General features: G+C 44.1%; 1 protein-coding gene across 3 annotated transcripts in view; it reads left to right on the top strand.

Moving 5' to 3' along the window:
* The window catches only part of NHS (NHS actin remodeling regulator), a 359633-nt gene that overhangs the window by 295499 nt on the left and 38767 nt on the right, over nucleotides 1-25367 (top strand). For all 3 annotated transcript variants that reach the window (XM_090062941.1, XM_090062947.1, XM_090062955.1), the window contains exons 2-3: nucleotides 20168-20320; nucleotides 23269-23402. In XM_090062941.1, the coding sequence (XP_089919067.1) occupies nucleotides 20168-20320; nucleotides 23269-23402 (287 nt within the window). The remainder of the gene's footprint in view (nucleotides 1-20167; nucleotides 20321-23268; nucleotides 23403-25367) is intronic.

The following is a 25367-nucleotide window of genomic DNA, read 5'->3' as shown; positions in this document are numbered from 1 at the left end:
TGTGGCCAAAAACTTGTCCAGCATCTCTCCCAATTATATACTTGGTCCAGTAAAAATTATCACAAAAAATCCTTGCCGCTCATGCATTTCCTGAGCCATGGCTACAACTATACTCCATCCCTGTTAGGGTTGAAGGCAGATATATTTTCAAAACAATATCACAGCCTCTGATGATGGTTTCTTTGAAACACGTGAACCAGTATGTCCGAAATCTCATTACCTTTTAATAAGGTACACAATGTTCTCTGCCATGTCAGCACGGCCCAGGCCTGTGCAAAATGGGGATTGCTCTTACCTTGCTGCCTTGGAGTAGTCCAGCATTGCTTCTCCTGGTCCCAGGAATGCACCATTTCTGACCACAGTAGTTTCTTGCTCAGATAAACTACGTCTGACTTTCATCTCCACCTCTGCACAAGCACGCAGTGCTAGGCTGTATTGGTCCTAAATATATTTCAAATATAATATATATACACTTTAGAAAAGATATAGAACATGTGGAAAAGATTGCTATTCCTTCCCTTTAGAAAATAGCAGGCAATAAAATGAATGGGAACTCCTAGACTGTGATATTGTTCCAACTATGAAACCTCGGGAGTTAAAAAGCCATAACATCACATTCCTTTTTGCTAAGTGACTCTATAAGATTTTATAGCCCTGTTCTCACTAACATTCCAGGAAAGTGTCTCTTCTTAAGGAAGACTGAAGCCTTTTTTTCTGGGCAGTGTTGCAGTAGGCTAACTCTACTGTCCCATTTAATGTACGCAATAAATGTATTCATTTATAGAAGAAGGGGAGAAAGCTTACAGTAAATAAGGCTAAAAACAGACAACTGGCTTGGTGCAAGACAGATTGGCTCAGTCTGTGACTCACAGGTGCAGTGTAGCCACTTACATACTAGGCTTCAATAGCAATAAAGTCAAATTTGCCATGCTTGTTCTGAGGCAAATTGTTAATTCAAATAATTCACAGGTACTTGAGCTTGGTTACCTGCAAGTTCTGGATTTGATGTGACTCAAAATGTTCTGGTGCAAATCAAACTTGTTGTCTGTTCCTGGCCTAAAGAACCACAAGATGCTATACCTTTACTTGGACATCTACAATATTCTTATTTATTTGTATTACAGTAGTGTCCAAGAGCTTCAGTCCTGGACCAGGACTCGTTTTAAACCCCACCTCTCACTATTGCTGTCACTTCAAAATACAACTAATGATAATGGTGCTGCCATCTACCTCCTGCCTAATACCCAAATGAGTAAAGCACTTGCCAAGAGAATAGGAGACCTGGTTTCTATGGCCTCTTCACACAGAGAGGAATTCAAATCCAAATTTTCTACCTCCCAGGTGAGGACCCTAATCACCAAGCTATGGGTGCTTTCCCTCCTCGCATCTTTAAAATTTGGGCTAATGGACAGACAGGAGTGCAAGGGCCATGGGGTTAGAAGGGGGAAAAATGAAGAGGCAGCCTGAATCTGTAGCTCAATGAGAGAGCCCATTTTCTTCATACCCCAGAGAACAGTCTCAGGTTCTCTCTTTATATCTTGGAGACACTGTATTAAAAAAATCAATGGATTGAAGCCTGCACTCCTGTACCAGCTTCCTGCATTGTCTTGGACAAGGCACATAGTCTCTTTGTGCTGCCATTCTCCTTCAGTAGTGCATAGCAGCACTTCCCTACTTCCCAGAGGCACTGTGAGGACAAATACTTTAAGTGTTATGGGAGGTGATAGAAGCCAAGCAGGTATGATAGATTGGCCCAAGTAATGGCAAATCCATTTAGAAGAGGAGAATAGTTATATTTCTCTAAGGCAGCCAGTGGGGAGAAAGCCCTTCACATCATCATGTCTGTAGAAATGAACTGAAGTCTCTATGGAAGTACCTTGGTGTAAATAGAATCTGAGTCTGACACCTGTTCTTTCTGAATTTGCTGATTTTGGGATGTGTTTGATTCCTATACGTTGCAAGTGCATCGAAGCATGTTTGTGCAGGCTCTGTACTAACATTATAGAACGAGAATTGTTTTCCATTAGGGGGTCAGTTTTAGCCTTCAGTTAGTTGCTGGCTCACCTGCAGAAGCTCTTCTCATTGGAGGCAAAGGGATTATATGAGTGCAGGGCTACGAAACCCATAGAGCCATTCCATCTGGCCCACAGGGGTCCCAGGGGTCCAAAAAAATTGCTACAGGAGAGTGGTAGCAGCAATTGCTGCTCCTTTGCTACCAAAGTTCCCTACACATGGGGGGAGCCCTGTGCCTGGATAGCACATAATCTGCATCCAGGGGTGGTCCAGAACTCGATCTGGGGACAGGGGCTGGCTGGCGGTTGTGTGGGCCGTGATCCTGCAACTCAGAGACCTGAGAGATGGTGCAGGGGCCTGATGCTGGCTCATGGGGCCCAATCTGGTTTGCAGACCAGCCCCAAGCCACTCATATGGCCTGCACAGGCAAAAGATTGAGCACCACTGTCCTAGTGCCAAAGAAGAAAGAGCTTAGTCCGTAACATTACACATAGTTTTCCTTTCTGTAGGACCTCCTACTGCCTCTCTGCATTTGCCCTCTACCCCCTGTTCTCAGACCAGGCAAAGTTAATTTTGGTGGTGGAAGTTTGAACCAAGTCCTTTTTTGGAGGCTGTTGTCCCTTTCTGAGTGCCAGAGGGATCTTTATCTAGGGTAAGGCTGGGCTCTCTTTATTCCCCAGACAAATACACCTGCAACTTATGCTGCTAAGCATAAACTGATTTCTTTTTCAAGTCCATATTTGCTTTTCATGTCTTACCCAAATTGCAAAGCATCTTCAAAGAATCATAGAAAATTAGGGCTGGAAAGGACCTCAGGAGGTCATTTAGTCCAACCCCCTGCTCAGAGCAGGACCATCTCAAACTAGATCATCCCAGCTAAAGCTTTGTCTAGCCAGTGCTTAAAACCTTCCAAGGATGGAGATTGCACCACCTCTCTGGGTAACCTGTTCCAGTGTTTTACTACCCATCTAATGAGAATTTTTTTCCTAATATCTAATGTAAACTTCCCTTGCTGCAACTTGAGATCGTTGCTCCTTGTTCTGTCATCTGCCACCACTGAGAACAATCTGGCTCCATCCTCTTTCCAACCCCCTTCAGGTAGTTGAAGGCTGCTATTAGATCCCCTCTCAGTCTCCTCTAAACTAAAGAAGCCCAGGTCCCTCAGTCTTTCCTCGTAAGTCATGTCCCTCAGCCCTCTCACCCTTTTTGTTGTCCTCCTCTGGACTCTCTCCAGTTTGTCCACATCTTTTCCATAGTGGAGAAGCAAAAACTGAACACAGTACTCCAGATGTGACCTCACCAGTGCTAAATAGAGTAAAATAATCACTTCCTTGATCTGCTGGCAACACTCAGTACCGATGCAGCCCAGTATGCCATTAGCCTTCTTTGCAACAAGGGCACTGTTGGCTCATATTCAGCTTATTGTCTACTGTAACCCCCAGCTCCTTTTCTGCAGAGCTGCTGCACAGCCAGTCAGCCCACAGGTATTGATGCATGGGATTATTCTATCCTAAGTGCAGGACTTTGCACTTGTCCTTGTTGAACCTCATGAGATTTCTTTTGGCCCAATTCTCCAGTTTCTCTGAGTCACCCCGAATCTTAGCCCTATCCTCCAGTGTATCTACTACTACCCCCAAGTTGGTGTCATCTTACAGTCCATTCACCCAGCCCATACTTCCTTAGCTTGCCTGTGAGAACATTGTGGGAGACCATATCAAAAGCCTTGCTAAAATCAAAAGGAATCAGAACTTGTGGTAGAGGTAATATCTTCTATTAGACCAACTGGATTTTTGCAAAAAAATTTCTTTAATTGCAAGCTTGTGGTCACAAACACCCGTTATCAGGCATAAGAGGAAAGATTGTAAAAGTTCTTTTAGGTAAAAATAAAAGTTAGTATTTCATCAGAGAATTGAAGGTGTGGTAAAATCTGTTTGGAACAGTTCATTTTATGCAGGTTGGGCTAAGAGAAAAGTTGGAATAGTCTGTATATCCCAAAGTTGTTTGGCGGCAAACAGAATTTAGTCATATTTCCTTCTGGTTATGATGTTTCATATGTCACAGAAGAGTAAAAAGATAGAATGCTCCACTGGGCAGGAATACCTTTGCTAAAATCATGGTATACCACATCCACTGGTCTCCCTGCATCCCCAGAACCAGTAACCTCATCATAAAAGGCTATCAGACATGGCTTGCGTCTGGTGAATCCATGCTGACTGTTTCTAATCACCTTCTCCTCCTCCAAGTGCTTAGAAATGGATTCCTTGAGGATCTGCTCCATGATTTTTCCAGGGCCTGAGGTGAGGCTGACTGGTTTGTAGTTCCCTGGATCCTCCTTTTCTGCTTTCTTAAATATGGGCACTATATTTGCCCTTTTCCAAACATCTGGGACCTCTCCTGATCACCATGGGTTTTCAAAGATGATGGCCAGTGGCTCTGCAGTCTCATCTGCCAACTCCCTCTGCACCTTCAGGTGCATCCCATCCAGCCCCATGGACTTGCATATTTCCAGCTTTTCTGAATAGTCCCTAAATAGTTTTTTATCATAAAAAGGAAGGGCAGTTTGTTTCTTTGAGGTCAGAAAACAAATGTTGTCAGTTCACATATGATGAATGAGATGTCAGGAATAATTAAAATAAGGATAAGGAGAAACATTAGCAGAACTGCATCCCTGATGCCCTTTCTACAAGGCACAAAATGTGACCTATACGTTTTGTTCATTTTTATTAAACATATATATTAACATTTCTCCTCTGTTTCATGTCTTGCCTTGCCAGAATAGTGACATCAGCAGTACTTGTAACAAGCAAATTCAGGGGCTAGATGACTGAGAGCAGTAAAGGGATATAACTAATTTCTCTTTTAGGCCACCCAGGTCAGTTCCATACAAAAGCAGTTACTATCTGATGGCTCTGTCTTGTCTCCTATGAAATGGCTACCTTCTGGTTTCAAGTGGACAAATGCCAGCATCAAAACATCATCAGCACAGCTGTTACTAAGTAGCACTCTCACTGCCAGGCCAAGGACCACATGAGCACAGAGATGGATGGAGATTTAGATGCTGCTGTCTTGGAAGGGCTAAAGGTTTTTAAGAGAATGAAACCATATTTCCTGTACAAAGAACATTCAGCAGGCTTTATCTCCTAATGTGCCAAGGACAGCAGAGTTGTATGTGCCAATTGGTATCTTCCCAATATGTGTTGGCAAGGATCAAGAGATCTCCGGATTTTATTGTTGATCTTTACATTGACAACTATGGAAAGGTCACTTGTGTCCTGGAAACTGATACAGAAGCATTCTGCATTGCAGCATGAGCATTGGCACTGCCCTCCTCTCCTCTGCCTTCATCTATGGCAGGTTCTGATATTTTGGGTATTATGCTTTGTCATTAAACATGGGGCTTTGAAGAGGCAGTTAACAGGGATTCCTTAGGTTAATGATTGCTTGTGAATACAGGGGACTGGACTCACTGGCTTAGAAGGCCCTTTCTGGTCCTATGTTCCTATATTCCTGTGTCTGATTTTGAAAAGGAGTTACTGAGTTCACACTCAGAAGATACTTACTGGGTGCGTCTACACAAGTGCCTGACTGCACAGTTGTTATTATGCAGTCATTTAGTACTTGCTACTGTCACTACTGCATAGTCCCAGTGCTGCACAGATCATTTCTGACCTTACTGCACAGTAGCAACAAGCCTACTGCACTGTAGATGCACCCACTGGGAAGTGACCACATAAGATATAATTATCCTGCACAAGGCAAAGGCAGGAGAGGGAAATGTCTTCAATAAAATGATAGGCAGAGGGCAAGCATGGAGTCTATTGCAAAAATACCATTAGATAGATTAAGAAATGTGTATAACATTATCCATTTAAAAGATTCTCTTGCAGACTGTAGCTAGTTTTGTCATGAGTTGCTGAAAATAATCATTAACCAAGGCAAGTGGAAAAGTGCTTTCTGCAACACCTTCTCCTCAGATGCTAGCACATGAGGTCAGGTTACCTGTCTTCTGAATACAAGATCAGAGTAAGCCACACAATCCTTTGTGATAAAAGGAGGAGCACTACAGTGACCTGATGAAGCAGCAAAGGCAAACACTCCTAGTAGTAGTATGAGCTGAGTCAGTGTGGGAGAAACAAAGCAGAGCAGAGAGAGAAACTTATGAAGGATGCCAAAAAGAGTGCTTATGCAGTATCCTACAAAGGCCCTATGCTCAGCCATTAAGGCAAAGCAAATCTGTCTCCGTGGTCATCCAACCCTCAGGAACAGCGTTAGAAAGGCAAAGTTCTTTCAGTTCCCATTGGGCCAGGATGACAGTTATTTCTATGTAAAGTCTGGTGGAGAATAGGGTCTAAAGGGAGGGGAAATATGGGAAGAAATCCATTTTGGTAAGTACAGGAAGTGATTTGAACCAAATTAGAACAGGATTGGAAGGAACCTATTGGGTAGTTGTGCCAGGTCCCTTCCTGCGGCAGGCAACCACGTTCTGGAATCACTTTCACAAAATGACCAAACTCCACCTTAAAGAAGTTTGGGGGGGGTTGCCCCCACTACTCAGGTGAGTCCTAAGATGGTTGGTCATGTTTTGGAAGTATGGTAGCAAATTCATACTGACTGAACCTGAACCTGAAAGGAAATTGAGTCAAGAGCGGCCTTAAATTTGCTGTCAGAAGTTCTTTAGTTTTCTCCTTTTCTGTGCATGCCCTAACGACCTTTCTGAGACCTCCACCTCCTACCCCTGTACGAACAAGAGAGAACTCAGCTGGATCAAATCATTCCCTTGTCATACAGTGGTAAATACAGAAGAGGAAGAGAAGGAAATGTTTAATGTTATGCACACACAACTGAGAAAACTTTGCCCAGTTACATGCCTTCAGCCATCCCGGGAATAAAGCCAGGAAGTAGTTTTCTATTTTGCTTACTAAACTGCTTGCCTGGATGAATTTGCTTGTGTCTGTAACAGAAAAAGGCTCACAGTAGTATGGTTGCACATGCATTATTGAATAATTCAGACGTGTTAATAGATAAGTGTGTTGCAATTCTTTTCGGTGCTTTCTGTCACTGTACATTAGAATGGATGCATTTCAGAGGAATTTGTTTTTTTGCAGAGCTGCGTGTTTGTGGAACAGGGAAGGTACATAAGCATATGTGTGGGTACATAGGTGTGTGTAATATATATATGTATATGAATATCATAGAAGCATAGAATCATAGAAGTAGGGTTGGAAGGGACCTTGTAGCTTTTCAAGTCTGACCCCCTGTCTGGACAGGAGAAAAACTGGGCTCAAATGACTCCAGCCAGGTAGGCATCAAGCCCCTTCTTAAAGACCCCCAGGGTAGGAGCCAGCACCACTTCCCTTGGAAGTTGGTTCCAGATCCTAGCCACCCTAACTGTGAAGTAGTTCTTATGGATGTCTAATCTAAACTTACTCTCCAACAGCTTGTAGCCATTATTCCTTGTTATGCCAGGGGGCACTAGAGGAAACAAGTTCCCTCCCAAACCCTTCTGGTCCCCCCTAGTGAGTTTATAGATGGTCACCAGGTCCCCCCTTAGCCTTCTTTTGTGAGGGCTGAACAGGTTCAGGTCGCGCAGTCTCTTATTGTAGGGTCTGCCCTGTTGTCCCCGGATCATGCAGGTGGCCCTCCTCTGGACCCTCTCAATGTTGTCCACATCCCTCCTGAAGTGGGGCGCACAGAACTGGACACAGTACTCCAGCTGTGGCCTGACCAGTGTCGTGTAGAGGGGGAGGACCACCTCCTTTGAGATGCACCTGTGGATGCATGACAAGGTCCAGTTAGCCCTGCCAACTGTGACCTCGCATTGTCGGCCCATCGAATATGACCCGTCCACCACCACCCTCTGAGTGCGACCCTTCAGCCAATCTGCAGTCCATCTGACTGTGTAGGCATCAATGCCACAGTCGCCTAGTTTTTTAATTAGGATGGCGTGGGAGATGGTGTCAAAGGCCTTGCTGAAGTCCAAAAAGACTACATCCACGGCGACACCTGCATCCAGTGCTTTTGTGATCTGATCATAAAAGGCAATCAGGTTGGTCTGACATGACCTGCCCCTAATGAAACCATGCTGGTTGCCCTTGAGCATCATCCCTGAAGCTGGCCCATCAGAGATGTGCTCCTTGATGATCTTCTCGAAGAGTTTCCCTAGGATCGAGGTAAGACTGATGGGCCTATAGTTGCCCGGGTCCTCCCTCCTCCCTTTTTTAAAGATGGGAACCATGTTGGCTATCTTCCAATCATCTGGCACCTGGCCCGAGTACCACGAGCGCTTGTAAAGCCATGCCAAGGGCCCTGCAATAACCCCAGCTAGCTCCCTCAACACCCTGGGGTGGAGAGCATCTGGACCCGCTGATTTGAACACATCCAGCCTCTCTAGAGCCTCTCTAACCCTGTCCTCCCCAACCTGAGGTCTGGAGGTATTCCCCTCGAGTCTGTCTTGCATCACAGTGGGGAAGTCCTGGTCCCTCCACAAGAAAACGGAGGTGAAGAATTGGTTAAAGAGTTCCACTTTCTCCTCTGGCACAACCACCAGATTGCTCAGCGTACTTTGCAGGGGCCCCACATTACCCGGTGCCTTCTTAATCCTCCCAAAAATTTGAAAAAGAATTTTTTATTATCTTTGATCTTGGACGCTAGTCCTAGCTCTAGCTTTCCTGATAGCCCCCCTACAGGCCCGAGCAGAGGAGATAGCACCCACTTCCACCAGGTGTATGCCAGGCAGTCAGGCATTCCCGGACGTCCTTGGTGAGCCAAGGGGGGTTTTGGGCGCTCTTGCCCCCCTTGTTTCTTGTTGAGATGTTCACCCCTTGGGCCTTGAGTATCGTCTCCTTAAGGAATGACCAGTCTTCTTGGGCACTGAGTTCCCCTGCTCTTTGGAACCAGCGCCTCTCCCACTCATCTCCTCAACTCGTTGAAGTTGGCTGTCTTGAAGTCTAGGGCTACTGCCTTGCTGCAGGCCCTTGGCACCCTGTGCTGGATGGTGAATTCCAGCAAGCGATGATCACTGTCACCCAGATGGTCAAGAACCTGGAGGCCCCTTACCTATGGCCAGGACACCGGTCCAACAGAGCATGTCCTCTGATGGGACTGTGCACCTCCTGAATTAAGTGGAGGTCCTGTATGTCAGCCAGGAACCTCCTGGAACAGTTTGACCTGGCTGACTGTTCCTCCCAGCAGATGTCTGGGTAATTTAAATCACCCATGACAACTACATCCCTTGCCTTAAGTGCCTCTGTGCAAGCTGGCCCAAAAATTCCCAGTCCAGCTCCTTGCCTTGGTTGGGGGGCTGTAGTAGACCCCCACCGTTAAATCCCTCTCCCCACGGCCCCCTTGTATCTTGACCCAGAGCACTTCAGCTTGCCCCTTCTCTGACCCCGTTCTGCTGGCAGAGGATGTGCATTGCTTCTTGACATAGAGCGCCACACCTCCACCTTTCCTTCCTTCTCTGTCCCTCCTGTAAAGCCTATAGCCCCTAATGCTAACTGCTCAGTCGTGGGAATCCCACCACATTTCTGTAAGCCCTATTACATCTGGGTGTGAACTGGCTATTCTGAGGGCGAGTTCCTCCTGTTTGTTCCTCATACTACGAGCATTGGTATATAGGCATTTCAGGCCTTGCCTAGCTGCGTGTGCCACCCCCCGATTTGGGAGACTGTCTGGACCCCTGTTTCTTACCTGGGCACTCCTTGCATTTGTCACCTGTCTTGCTCAGGTGGTGTCTCCTCGTCTTCCTGTGGCCCCCTCCCCCAGCGAGGCTAGTTTAAAGCTCGCCGTCCAAGATCAGCCAACCTGAAAGAGAAGACACACCTGCCTTTAGGAGAGAGGTGAAGTCCATCCTGCCCCAGCAAGTCCCCCACCCGAAAGCATGGGTCATTATCTAGAAACCCGAGGCCTGCCTGGTGACACCAACTGCATAGGGGCCAGTTGACCTTGCCAATGCAGTCCTCGTGTCGCCATCCCCGCCTACTCACTGGAAGAAGAGAGAATACCACCTGCACCCCGTCTCCTTAAGCTTGTCCCCCAGAGCCTCAAATTCCTTCATAATGCGGTCAGGGTTGCCCCTGGCTATGTCATTCATTCCCACATGGATGACAACCATGGGGTACTGGTCTGCAGGTCAGATATAGGCTGGGATCCTCTCCGTGATGTCTGTAACCCAAGCCCCAGGCATGATGCAGACCTCTCATGCCATGGGGTCAGGCCGGCAGATGGGACCTTCCAGTCCTTGTAGGATGGAGTCTCCAATGACAAGGACCCGGCGTTTCTTCCTGCTGGTGTTCGTTCTCTGCCCATTCCTTGTCATGGAGTGGCATCTTCCCCGCTGGAGGCATTTTCTCTGTCTTTCTCTGTCACAGCTGCCAGGGCATCAGACCTGTTCCCCAGGTGAACCTGGGGAGCTTCCACCACTCTAGGCCTAGCAGCTCTGAATTTGGACACCTTCTGCCACTCCTGCATTGGATGCGTCTCCTGTGGGGGCTGTACAGTGGGCAACCGGGCCTGCAGAGAACAGAGATAAATCGTGCACAGGTGGAACAGGTAAGGGGACCACAAGGCCCCCCCCCGGACCCCACCGAGCCGCCCCCCCACAGACAGCGGGGCAAGGGACCACCGACCCCACCATGAACTTGTCTGGGTGGAGGCCTCAGAAGACCCCATGGCAGGCGGCAGTGCCAGGGCAGGGCCCCTGGCAGCCACACTCCACGTCTGCACCATGTCTGCAGAGCTGCGCCTACTGCTTTTGGTCACTGGAGGTGCCGCTCTGGGCAGCTACCTCGTGCCCACCTTATGCAAACGCCAGTGCGCCCTTACAGAGCAAGCCTGTTTGCGCGCACTGTTCGCGCGCTCTGCCCGCATGCGGCTCGGGACTGTGGCCCCCTATCGGGCGAGCTAAGAGGGCTCCGAAGGGCTTCCCCTCCAGATCCACCTCAGCTGTGCCATACCCTCTGCCCCACTTACCTTAGGGGGAATCAGCCATTGCTACCCCTGCTGTTGTCTCCTCCGCAGCTGCTGCCTCCACCACCAAGGTAAGGGGGTACACGTGTGTGTATGGCACACGTGCAGCCTGCTCCCTCTGCTCCTGCTCCCCAACTGCGACATGTGCACTCTGTATACATGCCACTTTTACTTTCACCCCTATTTAGGGGTTAGAAAGGTATATCCATTAGTAAAACACCCAAATCTAAAACTTCTCTCTTTTACAAACCTTTCTCTGTTTCTCACTCTCAGCAGAGTACAAGCCCATGCCCAACCAGCTGCAGCCTTTTATTTTTTGAAACAATGTAGGACGTAGACTGAAGAATAGGAATAAAAGCGGAGAAAGAAGCCACTGGGCAGGGTTGCTTTCTAGGAATGAAGGTCTAAAAATAAAAAATGCATGTCGGGGTGGTTGTTGGCCATCCCTTAATGACATAATTCCGATACACAGGCTCAAGCAAACCCTGCTAGAAATTATTTCACTCTGTGAAGGCACAGATTTGAAAAATGCATTTACATGAAGGCAATGGTGCCTGAAAGTGGCAGAACTGGGATATGAAACTAGAGCACAGTACCCGCCACTTAAGCATATGTTGCTTAACAACACAATCTTCTTACATATAGAAGAATCACCGCTGCTAGTCTGACCCTTTTAAATTGCATATATTGTTACTACAGTTATCTGAATGGCAGATAAATGCATAATTCAGGGATCCTCACACTAAAAATGACATCCAAATTATGATCTATCCAGTATTTTAATCTTTCCAGACAACTGAGCATCGAATACTAATGACATTTTGTCCATTCGTCATTTCTTTCCACCTTGGCAGCTATTATTACTATACATGGGGCATAATATGAGATAGAAAAATGTCACTAGGGTGTGTAAAAAAAACCTGAAGAATGTGGTTTTGACATGAAAGATGTCACAGTTGGCAAAAGGAAAGGACAAAGGATTAAGAACATAGCCATGGTTGGTCTTATAGTTTGGAGTCAAAATACCTAGGCTTCTTTCTTGGTTCTCAGTCGCAGATATCCTATATTGCCTTTGCCAAATCACTTAATTTTTCTTCCCCTTTCTCTCAGTTCCCTGTATGTAAAATAGGAACAATAATTGTGGCAGTTCAGAGTTCAGCACACCTCAGTCTACAAACTCCATTTTGTTTTGTGCTCACACGTTTGATGAGAAATGTGTTTGCAACATTCTATGCTAGCTTTAATTTGGCTAGCTTGGGTACCAGGAACGATGAAACTGCAGTAGCATGACCTTTATCATGGGTTAGCCACCTGAACACGCACTTCAGGATTCTAGGCCTTTGCTGTTGATTTCTTATCACCATCTTAGACTGACATTTCAATGAGGGTTAGAACAGGATGAACAAAACTGAACAGTGATGGATTATTGCCACTGAATGGCTTTTCTCTGATGATATACTGTATGTGCTGTGGAGAGGACAGATCTGCAAGCAATCAGATCTTCCTGTCTAGACCAGTTATTCTCAACCAGGGTGCCTGGCATCCTGTGTTGTTGCAAAATCCTTTTATGGGTGCCACTGGTGCTGTGCGATATTAGCACTGTGAGGTATGCAAAAACCTATGTATGATTCACAAGAGAGACCCAGAGATTTCATATAGGAATCCAGAGCATCAAAAACATTCTGATCTCTTGTGGTTTTTTGCATTCTTTGCAACAGAAGAGTTGCTCTGTTATTTTTTTCTATAGTCTTAGTGAAAACTAAGAGCTTGTATTTTCTAAAAGGTGCCTTGAGTCTGTCGAGATGTGCCTAGAGTCTAGAAAAAGTTGAGAAATGCTGGTCTCAATACTAAGTGAATGATAGCTAAGAAACCTTGATCACATCATGGGGGCTTTTAGGGTGACCAGCATGGCTATGTGCTAGAGGTTACTAGAAGTTATAAAATGTCTGTTCTTAATAGCGCCTTCTCCAATCAAAACAAAAAAGCAAGAGTGAGCACAAGAGGAGAAGGAGACAACCAAAGACATTGGCCAAATCCGAAAGATGTTTCAGAGTGGTAAGGAAGTTGAGGAAGGGTTTTGTGTGCACTTACTGGAGATTCTTTGCCTAAATTTCTGTAGCTCTCATGTTTTAGAATCATAGAAAATGGTGACCCATACTTTTGTTTGCGAGTAAAATGTATTTGCTTTAGAAAACCCTCCATGAGCCGGCTCATTAAGTCCTTCAGCTATCACCAGTCCTCAAAACTTTAAACTACAAACCAAAGTATGGATCCCAATGTGTGGGAGCTCCAGGAAGTTTCTGCTTAAGATACTGAGATTGGGTGATTCAGTACTGGCCCCGTGGTCCAGGGCATCTGAATTACAGGATCTTATTCCTTAGGTGTGATACCTACTACATATAAGCAGACAAACTATAGCTGGAACCTCCCCAGGACCAGAGAATCTCAGAAGCACTGATCCAGGGTGTTGATCCAAACACGGTTGTCTCATACGTTATTGCAGGAAGAAAGTACATGGAGTCTTCTGCCTCCTGTAGCAAATAGGCAAGCCTTACCTGACGCCTCTAGGGTGTTTGTGAGCAGTTCTTGATGGGATGAATAAAATACATTAATAACAGTAATGAAGACTGAGTAACCTTATTCACAAAGAACAGCCATTCTCCAAATGTTCCTGTTCACAAAAAAGCCCTCTACATTAGTGCTTATGAACTGTGAATGAAAAGGGAAAAAACCATGTAGTATTTGCAGTTCTCATCAGTCATTTTTGTAGTATTAGACGAGATCTGTTTAGGATTGACATCTTGGGAAATCTTCAGATGCCTTAAGAAGAACTAGCAAATTCTCAAAGGGCATTAAAAATATTCACGGCTCCCAGCAGCTCTTTTACCTCATGGCTGCATCAAGCTGATCACCTGCTTCACTTTCTGGGTAAAGGTGGACATCCATGGTACAGTCAGTGTGACAGGAAGGAAGAGAGGAGCTGCTGCAGAAAAGAGCTGTGAAAGACCAAATCTTGCTGATATGTTACACAAAATGTGGGGCATGCACAGCAAACAAGAGATGGTACTTTTCCTCCCCCAGCAATGTAGAGTTGGTGCCCTGGATGTGACAGCAAAGATACAAGTGCTTAGGGAAAAAAGGATCATTAGAGATATTCATGGCTATAAATAAAATTCACATCAGATTCAGCACTTGCCTCAATGAAACATTTATGCAATAATATGGGTGCTGAAGTTGGACATGCTCCCAGATTATCTTATATTTGAGATGGACTGGTCCTTCTCAAAATTAATTTTCTGCATTTCTTACGATCTTTTATATATACACTTTATGGTCAGTAACATACTAGTAACCCATGCAGCAGGATAGAGGAGACTGATTCACCCAACCCTACTGCTGGGGACCCTCCCTAGCGGCACAAAGATATGCAAAGTTCAGTTGGTGTACAGCCTTGTTGTTTTTGTAATTGCACAATAAATAGGCTGCCTTTGTGAACTGAAAAAAAAAGCTTGGAAAAAATCACTCACTAAAATGAAAAGGCCCTTTTCCTGAAAGCAGGACAGTAGTGAAGGAGAAAAATTACCTCTCAGCCACAACCCCACCCACTACATCTGCCTGTTGTGGACTTCAGGAGGACCTGGCCACCAGCCATCAAACTATAAAGAATAGCTTTTCATTTGGAAATGTTTTGAGGGATGTGGGGGGAAATTCTTAGGTTTTCCAGATTTATTTTTTCTGGCTTCTTTATAGTGAGTGAAAGGTTTGAGGGTCATTATCATTAGAGCTTCTCAGAAGACTAATTCAGCTCTGGCTTCTGGAATAGGCTTACTCATTAGTCTGATCCTTTTTTATTTCCTTCTTTGGGAAGCTATGCACTTTAATAAGGATTCAGCAGCCCTTGGTTTTGTTTCTGCTGTGCAGTGATTCATTGCATTAAAGCGCTGGGCTTTCTTTCCCTTTGAATGTAGGCGCCTTCCTCTCACTCTACTAAAATCCCCTACAGAATCTGCCCTTTTTCACACCTTGCAACAAATAATGCCTTCTCCCTGAACCAGAAAGCATATGACATTATTTTTCCTGACACCCAATAGTAATAATAAATACAAAGAAAGTTAAGAAATTGATGAAAGGAGGAAGGCAAATGTCTAGAGAAGCAGACAGAGCTGTGGGGTGAGCCCCCTGGATCTACTGAAATAAATAGAGCAGAAATCTTTCTTGCTTGGCCTTTGTGTTGTTATTATTAGAAGATTCATGCCTGAGTGCACTAAGCTCTACTACCTTCAAGCATCCATACTCAGCTCAGCTACAGTGTGATTTTAAAAAAGCCCAAAAAAGGAGAGTGTATGTGAGGAATAGCAGAGGAAGAAAGGGGTCTATGTAGGGCCAGATTAACCCTTTAGTGGGCCCTCGGTAAACAAACTTGTGAGCCCCGGGCCGGTCGAGACCCCCTTCCCACCCCAAAGCCGCCACCCGTGGGGAGCGGGGCTTGGAGCCACTGCTAGGAAGCAGCCACCCTGGCAGTGAGGCCAGTGGAGGGGAGGGGAAGGGAGGCGGACAGGCCCATTTGTGCTGCCACCGTGGAGGGAACAACCAGGGCCCCCTGCAGTTCAGGACCCTAGGTATGTGCCTAGTTTTCCTATGCGTTAATCTGCCCCTGGGGCTATAAATATAGATACACATTATCAACTTTTGTTAAATCTCCATTTAGAAAAACTGTAAAATGTTCTAGGGAGATTAGGTAAATGTTGGACAGACTGACATAAAACCATCCTCTGTTACCATAACTAGAGGATGCATAATATGCAGCTGCATATACATTGAATGGTCCCTCATTGTTTTGTTGCCTAACTCCAGAGTCAAATTAACACAACAGGCTGTATGAGACTGTTAGAGTCCCAAACCAATCAAGGCAAAAAAAATAAAATCCATATGCAGTGACTGAAATGTGGTATTTCTTATATCTATGGTGGATTTTTTCAGTTTGTTTCAGTAGCAAAGAATAATTAGAGGATTATGGTTTAACAGTCAATGCACTATTTTTTATTTATATAATATATGCATTACAATAGTGACTAAAGACTACAACCAAGCTCAAGACTACATCGCATGAGCATAGTCCTTGCCTCAAGCGCCTTACAATCAAAGTAGAGAAGACAAAGGAAAGGGTGGAAGAAAGAAACATTATTGACACCAATTTATAGATGGAAAACTGACGTTAGGGAGATTTATAATTGCCATCAGCTCATATGGAAAATATGGGGCAGAGCTGAGAATGAAATAAAAATTTTCTGAATCCCAGGTAGTCATCCTGAACCACACAATCGTCCTGCCACTCTGGTTACTTGTTTATTGTAATACAGACAACAGGCTCTAGGCCTTTGTACAAAATACATTATTTGTCCTAAAAGGTATCATTCTGGTACCAAGAGTTCTAGTTTTTTGTATGTCGTTTGTCCTAAAGTTCTTATGGTAACAAACCCCACTTCTTGCAGTTGTGTTCACTAGCTTGGACTCAGAGCATTTGTTCACAGGCACTAACTAACCAGTGGGTCTGCTGATGGGCTGTAGGTGCCATGCTAGATGAGACTGGAAGGGGAGGGATCTGCCAGTCATTGAGTTATCTCAGTGTAGGATATTGCCAGTGCATGCAATACAAACAAACAGAAAACAGCAAGAAAAAATATATACCATTTTCTGCAAAGAGCAAAAAGAAGTAATCTTTTTTACAGGGCCGCTTATGGTATGGGAGCTGCCCTTTGGGTATTTTTTTAAATCATGGAGTTAAATATAGTATTAAATATAAAATTGCCACTGAAGTTGAGAAGAACTCTGCACAAGTGAAGTTTTTCAGGCTTCTGGCCCACTGAGATTAAATATATGTGGCCACTTCATTAGCTGATAACAATTTCTGTTCATTTTTTTAGCTCCTCTATGCCCAATTCCTTGAGCTGTTGTCCATGCAATTCTTATGGGAAAATGAAGGGACTGCTTGTGCCTGCCATTTTGTTAGTGTCTCCAGGGTACAGCTTGTGATAATGAATAGCATGTATCTTTAGAGTAGAGAATGAGTGGAATATAGTTACTATAGTTTACAGATTTGCTGTTGGCTGGAACTCCCTGTGGAATCTAAGAGCGTCCTGGGAAATTCATAATTGTTAGCCATATCCTGCAGTTCTTAATCTGTCAAATTCTGCAGGAAGTCTCTGCTGTTACATGTAGAGTCTACTGGGGAAAGCAGAGGAGATATGAAGCCAATAACCTTCACCCTGCTGCCAGTCTGAAGATACCAGTTTCACACCTTTTATGTGTTCTTACCATTGGGGAAGAAAAAATACTTGGCGTCAGACAGCAAACTTGTCGTTGTGTGGACGGGGAAACCACTAAGCAGACATATGGGTAAGATTGAGCCCAGCCCCTTGGGGAAGTCTCTCCCCAGCCTTACCCAAACAGGTATTCAGTGAGGTCCCTAACATTAGGATGAATGAGTTTGGTGAGCTAATTCACTTTGTATACTATCACTGGTTACATAGAGTGAATTAACTTCTTTTCCACATCTGCTGCTTTAAGTAATGGCTTCCCTATCAAAAATTGGGTGGGGGGGATGACATCTGACTGACAACTGAGTCACTGAACCAGAGCATTCATCAGTCAGCTGTTGAAGAGAACAATGTCTTTTCACTGTGCTCCCCTTTCTGATTATTTTTGAAAGAGAGGAGGGAGAAAGGAAGAAAATATGTTCTCTCTTGGTTTGCTATAAGATGTTTAACTTGACTGGGATAACACCTCTGGAATGACTTAATGGCACCCTGTTTGGGATGAAAGGACCCCACATGTTATTTCCCTTCTTCCCCCCAGTCTGCTTGCAGTAGCCAGAGGGTGTGATTCTTCTTGCTTAGTTGTGTTTCAAGCATTGTGATCTTTGCTTTGTAAGCAGATCAATTGCTAAGACTCTTATTTTTATGGGAGAAACCTGAAATTACTAAATTACTTGCAAAGAATTAAGTTACCAGAAAGCATGGATCATACAGGCCATTTGCACTGGAGCTTAGGAGTTTTAGAGATGGGAGTAGACAAAGTGTTTTACTTGTTTCTATGGGCTGTTGAATATGGTGATAAAAATCTGCTGTGTTCTTCCATGGTAGGCTCCATGCTTGTTTGCTTGCTGATTTTGTTCCTTGCAAAACTAGTTACTGGGTACACAGAATTTCTCCCCAGGGCCTACAGTATTTCCTGAGAAGTTCTGTTGTTCCTTAAGTGTCATTAGATCAGAAGTATTTTAAAGGAAGTCTTTTCAAATTTCTTTGAAGTGAAATTAAATTTCTTGTCCCTCGTAACTCAGTGTATCTATTAAAGGTGCATGTTTTGATGAGTAGCACTTAAATCTGCTTAGCAAGCTCATACAGTCTTCTCAGTCTTCATGCTTTGCAAAGCAGTGAAATCATAGCCAGTGTTGTAAGGTAGCAAGGAGACAACATGGTGCAACAAGACAGCATAGCTTAGTTCAGGGGCAGGCAATTATTTTGGCTGGAGGGCCGCATAATGAATTTCAGTGAGCCGTCAAGGGCCACATGCATAGCTCTGCCCCTTGACATGTGCCCCGACATTTTGGGACTGGAAGTCCTGCCCTTAACTCCTGACCTTTATCACCAGAAGTCCCTCCCCTTGCCCCCAGGAAATACTCCTTTTGGGAGGGGAGGTTGGCATCTTGAAACCAGAAAAAAGCCAAACCATATACTAAAAGTCAAACACCTACTATAACATATTTTAATTTTATTATAAAAAATATTTGTCATGATTTGTGTTTGCATACTGTATATAAAGGTGATTGCATAACAACTCAAAACTCTTGTATATTGTGTGGGGGGAGTATGTGGTGTGTGGTTGGGGGTTAGGGCAGTATGTGGTGGGGTGTGGGGGTTGTGAGGGGGTGTGGCTATATGTATGGGGCATAGGGTATGTTGGGGGGTGTACATGGGGAGTGTGAGGTTTGTGGGGTGTCAGGGAGGATGGGGTATGGGGACCTGCCACACACTCCCCCACATGGCACACAGTCCCTGTTGCCAGCAGCAGGAGGAGGCAGGGAGGCTTGGGGCACTCGTGCACGGCACAGGTACTGGCATCCAGCAGTGCATGGCTCTGTCCAGTGCTGCACATGAGGGCGAGGAGTACAGCCTGCCCAACCCACCTCTATCGCAGGGGCTATACGCGGCACACCTACATCTCCCACATTTGTGCACCACTAAGGAAGCTCCATGCTGGAGCCGGCTGCCTTCCCCACTCCCTGCCATACAGGTCTGGGACTTCACCAGAAGTGGAGGGGAGCCCCAGCCGCTGCTTCCCCTGGTGGCACGCAAGTGCAGGAGCTGCAGGCGTGCCATGCAGAGTCCTCATCATAGAGCCGGGCCAAGCAGGCTGTGCTCCTCACCCCCGCACACACTGCTGGCCAAAGCCATGCACCCCCACCTATGTACCCTGCCCTGCCCCCCACTGCTTACCTACCGGCTGCCCAGGGCAAGTGGGACGCCAGGGAAGCCGAGCAGGCCCCCCAGTGGCTGCACCAGTGGCAGCAGCAGCCGCACCCGGAAACTGCTGCTGGCTGGGCTGGGCTCTTCCATGCATGAGGGTGGGAGTGAGGCGCAATAGGATATGTTGGGGCATCCTGGCGAGTGAGTGCCTCGCTCCCACCCTTGTGCGCAGAAGGGCTGAGTGGGGTACAATTTGTTGGTGGGCGCCTGCGGGCTGGATGACAGTGCCTGGTGGGCTGGATTCGAGCTCTTAGTTTGAGAGGGTGATTTGCAGTTGGTGGATGAGTTCTATTGCTCACTCTGACCCTGGCTCGTTATGTGACCTGAAGCAAGTTATTTAGCCATTTTGTGGCTTAGTTTTGCCACTTGTAAGATGATGGTGAAAATATTTAGCTTTTATATACCCAAAATGGATAAACATTGATAACGATAGCTGTGTAAAGCTCTTTGTGATGTACAAAGGAAAGGGGTAAATACCAAGATGTACTCTTATGTAGAAAAGACTACAAAAATAATTGTTCCTACTGCCTACTTAGAGGAGAGGTGACACGGCGCTTTAAGTATCCACCATATTTGCCAAGTAAGACCCCTTGTGGGATAGTTCAGTTAAGTTTCATGTAACAGAGGGTAACTGTCCTATTCTCTTGGTTTTGATTCTACAGCTGTCTCCAACCTGGATACAGAGAGTAAACTGAGTGTGTACTACCGAGCCCCTTGGCATCAGCAAAGAAATATTTTCCTCCCCTCTACCAGACCCCCGTGCGTAGAGGAGCTGCACTGCCACGCCAAACAGAACCTGAGAGCCTTGCACAGAGGTAACCACTTTCATGTGATACTTCTCTCACAGTTCAACCAGGCTAGTGGCCAGACTCCACTTACATAAAATCTGGAGTTGCAGGATTTTACTGGAGAACTTCCTGGGCACATGTATTGGGTGTGTTCATACACAACTAAACCAAAGGGATAGGGGTATTAATGTTTAACTGTGTTTAATTATTTGTCCCAATTATTAAATAGATATTTACAATCTGTTTACAATTAAAACAATCAAAGAACAAAAACTATGGGCTCTTTTTTAAAGAGCTAAACTTATATTTCATTTTCTTTTCAATTGTTCCATCTTAAGTCTCTTAAGTTATATCAGATAGTCTTTAGGGCAGTTCATACTTGAATGTTTAATATAAAAACAAGCAGAAAATAAAACTAATTTTTTTGCCTTTGTTGTGAAAAATCAAAAAAGGAATATAAGCAGGCTACCTTTGAAAGTGTTCAGTAGCAGCCTCTTTCTACTAAAGAAGCTCTTGGCATCAGTATCAATAATTTACTTACTCTTCAGATGTTGTTGTTAGTAATGATGATGATATAATCAATGAATAATTGATCAGATTTGTGACACTCATATTAGCTGGGTAAGATGTAACAATCAATTACCACGATTTGCCCTCTCTGTTGGGTTTAACTCAGCAGTAACAGCACTGCAACGATACATAAAAAGGGATTACAATCATAGTAGCATTAAAATGAAAAGAGAATTTAGGGTTTTCTTCCTTAGCCAGTCAACACAGCAACTGTTCTACCATCAGAATAATCTGCTTCTGCCATCTTGTGGACAGGAAAAATCCCAACATAATTAAAATAAAGAAAACACATCATAGTTTCAAGTAGCAAATTTTATTTTGACCACCTTTTATATTTAATAGCAACTAAGCAACTTTAAGATATAGTTTGTTATACTTTGATACACTTCATTTTTAACATACTTTAATATTCTAAAGCACACCTGTGTTCTGAAATTTACCCCTCAAAGTGACATGTAGTTCCATGATTATTATCTCTTACTTGCTTCCTCCATAAATTTTTCATCATCTACATGTTACAAGATATTTTTTTAACTGCTGCTGTTTCAAATTCAGTGTTAGACCAGAAAATTAAGTTATCCTTCCTTCACTCATTTATTTAATACCAGTAGTAAACATTTTGTATTTGGAAAATAGCTGATAATGTTGTCAACAGTGTACTGGGTTAATTCTGCTTACTCTTCCATTGGCTATATGTGCCTGAAATATTATTCTACATTTTCATCAAGAATAAATGGAACATAGAAGAAGAAAAGACCCAAACATTCCCCCTTTTAACATGGATTCATAAACAGTTTTGAAAAGGCTTAGGCTCACTGAGTGATTGTTGAAAGACAGGCTGGTTGCAGGAGTTTAAAAGATTCCCCGCCCCCCCGCAGTGGCACTTTACCTTAAACTCGGCTCACTCTCGCACCAAGCCCAGCACATGCCCAGAAAAGGCATTGCATTAGTTAGCCTCAACTCGCCTAATGTTTGTATAGATCAGGCGATTGAATCAGCTTTGGATAAAAGTGCCAAAAAGCCCCACTGAAGTGCCCAGTCTACACAGACACTGCATATCCAAATCAAAGTAATGCACTGCTTCTTCCACTAAAGTGTGGTTTGGTTTTTTTTCCTTAATGTCTATAAGTAGCATTAAATATTGTGAGTTCTTGGCAATGAGAGACACATTAGGGCTTGAAAATTCCTTAGCGCTGGGAGATGTTGACGTAGCTGATTCCTCAAGAATAGATCATCCTGGGTCAAATGCCTATCTCAGCATCAGCCTTCCATGGTACACTCAGGATCTGATGCAGCTGTGAAGCCAGGGAATGAAATATTAATCTTCCTTCTCCTCACTCCACCCATGGTGACATGTCTTTGATAGATTTCACACCTCCTGATATTTCTTCGCCAGAGCAGCTGCCATCAGCAGTCAAAGGCATCTTTTAGTTTGTTCTCATTGCCAGATGGGAAGAAGTTGAAGTCCCGTTCTGGGACACCTAAGGCTTGTTAGTCTTTGATGTATTATGTTTTTTAAGAGAGTTGACTTTCCAGTGGTCTGTGGGTGCAGCTGAAGCTTTTCACTGTGAGGGTCAATGATGGATCCAACTGATCCTTACAGTTACATGTAATACTTAGCATATGTGTTCACCTATCAAGAGAGACCACAGCTACATTTTATCCCTTATGAGCACATTATGTATAGGTCTCTCTCAGTTTGGAGATTTTTCACATTAACAGAAACAACCAACTATATCCTGGGTCTCTCTGTATCTTTAGGATTTAATAATCCTGGGTTTCCTTGCCACTCTATTCTGAGTATTTTTCCCCAGTATTTAAGATTCTTGATCTTTAATACTCTTCTTCTCAGTTTTGCTCTATTTCTTTGCATCAGTGATAGAAAGCAACCTTCATTTGTGGGGGGTACTATCCCCATTTATCAGTAAGAAGGCCATCTTTTGCAATAGTTATCTAACTTTAATTGTTTTCCCAGGAGATCAGTCTCTTTACCGTGATTTACACTATAGGGTCTGAATGTTCAAGAGTGGCCTACAGGTGTTTCTGTCACCTGCATCTTAGTTGCTAAATACCAAGCAGTATATAACAGATTTCAGTTAAAACTGGAGCAGGTCAAGAAATCAAGGTTTTAACCTTGTAAAATGTTGTCTTTCAGAAAAATGCGGGGATGGGGCACAGTCCCCTGAACTATGATGCTAATTACAGGCATACGAAATTTTATACATATATATAGTAATAATACAAACAAAAAAACTAAATAAAAAATAGCCAACCTTATTTTCTATCTCTTTTGCAAACTATCTTCCCTAGTATTGCTATAATTCTTATTTGTACTATCACGTATTTAAGGTGGAGACTGTGTCTTCCTCTATAGCTGATGGTTTCTTTCTCTTTCTCAAAAACAGAGCAACGAAACACGGGTGATAACAGAGAGCAAAAGGTGCCAGGCCCCATCTCAGTAGTAGCTCCTCCGTTTCCTTCTTTCCCTGCAATCTACACTCAGAAGAAGCAAACAATAAAGGACCGGCACTTGCTAACAGTAAGCTTTTCCTGCATGCTAAAGTATAACTTGTATATTATTAGCAAACTTAATAATCATGATTTTCATTAACATTTATTTATCATCATGCTTCATAATTATCCCATTGATTTTTTGCTTACAATACAGTTAACCCTGGTCTCTATGCCAGAGAAGTAACAAACTATGGCTGGTTTCCAGCAGAGGTACCAAGGGCAATGTTCTGAAGAATCCAGTAAGAGGCAGCCAATGGGCACCTATAATCCTGTGGTGCTGCAGCACCGTACAGTAACATTTCTAGCTACTGACTAAGATGGGTGCAATATTTTCGGGAGGGAACATATCAGTGATGTAATTAGATTCCTGGAAATCACTTTTACGAACAGTTAGGAATTCTAGGATATTAAGCAACGATGTGAGGTTGGGGTATCCCCTTACTATGTGTGGTACCTGCAGTTGCACACATGCCTGAAGGGTACTTATCTACTGCTGATCGCCAGTTGCTTCTGTTGTCTGTCTTAGCAGTGCCTACAACACACTCAGATACTTTATTACATCACTGAATGGTGTAAAAGTTGTGGAGAACTGCACAGACAAGTAAAACATCAATGGCATGTTGTAGTGTGTGCTCTGACTGGCTGTAGTATTAGTCTGAAATGAAGTGAATGGTATTCTGATATCTTCCCCATGAAAGGAATTGTGCCCAGATCCACAAAAATATTTATGAGTTTATCTGGGTTTCTGACCCTTAATGAGTTCCATAGGAGTTAGGTGATTAAATATCTTTGTGGATCTGAGCCCATGTCTCTACATTTTTAAAGAAATTTACTTCGGGTGAAATTCTCCTTACTGCTGAAGACCTGCACAAAGTCAAAGTCCCATTTAAACTGTGAAGTCAGATAGAGGCGATGCTGAGGTCTTACACTAGCTCTCAGTACAGGGGTTGGTTTCACCTTGCATGAATATGACTGTCACAGAGACACTAGGCATAACTAGCTGTAATATCATCACATACTTTATTTAACAATGAAACAACTTTACCCCATACTACACTGTTAAACATATACTGTGCTATGTAACAGCAAAGGGATTGGAGCGTCATGCATACTTTCTGGAAGTGGTAAGTTTCCAGAGCAGTGACCAAATCTGCAGCTAGCTCCAACGATAGATTTTTCTTGTCTTTGGGAAACACGCATTGCATTTTAAGGCTCGTCGAGTTGTTTTACCTTGTTTAGTGTAAAAGATTGTCTTAGTGGCCTAGTTTCACAGAGGCACTCTGGCAGATGTGAGTCTTAAGGAGGGACTTGTTTGAAGATGGGGGCCTTGTACATAAACTTAGGAAAAGCTTTCTGGAATTAGAGGACAGTGTAGAAGGAAGCGGGAAGACATCTGTAGGAGAAACAAATGAATAGTTTCCCAAGGATGAGAGCATAGGCAGGGCAGTGAAGACGGAAAGGTCACTGAAAGCTCCTACAGAAAGAAATGACCAAAATGATACCAGGTTATGGGCCTGAAGTGGGTGCAAAATAACAGCTTGGAAAGAATAACTAACATAGAGGTTCCTAAATGCAGAGATGGAATCAGCTTGCCTTTTTAAATTATGCCATCTGTAGTGGAAGAACTGCATCTTTGTTGTCTTTGGAAAACAACTAGTAAATTTTAGATGTTAGCTCCATGTAATGCAGAGTAATTGGTAACAAGAAATCCCATGAGCCTTGTATTGGAGAAAGGAAGTCATGCTGACTGCAGACCTCTTTTGGCTTTGTCAGCAAGTTCACCTTTTCCCTGTTAAGAAAGAAAGTGTCAAGCTTTGTGCACATCTTTATTGGGTCTTTTCTGGAAACTGCCCAGACTCCGTGTTTTCCCCAAAGAGGAGCAAACAAAAGTTAGTTGGAGCACTTGAGCCTACTGGACTCCAGCCAATTGGCAGTGTTTCTCTGTAGGAATTACAAGCAGTTCAACTTCAGCATACTTCAAAACACTGTC

Source organism: Crocodylus siamensis, chromosome 1 (assembly GCF_052110815.1).
Source record: "Crocodylus siamensis isolate JL-2025a chromosome 1, ASM5211081v1, whole genome shotgun sequence".
Classification (NCBI taxonomy): domain Eukaryota; kingdom Metazoa; phylum Chordata; order Crocodylia; family Crocodylidae; genus Crocodylus; species Crocodylus siamensis.
The sequence above is the reverse complement of the archived record's forward strand: the minus strand, read 5'-3'. Positions and strand labels throughout refer to the sequence as shown.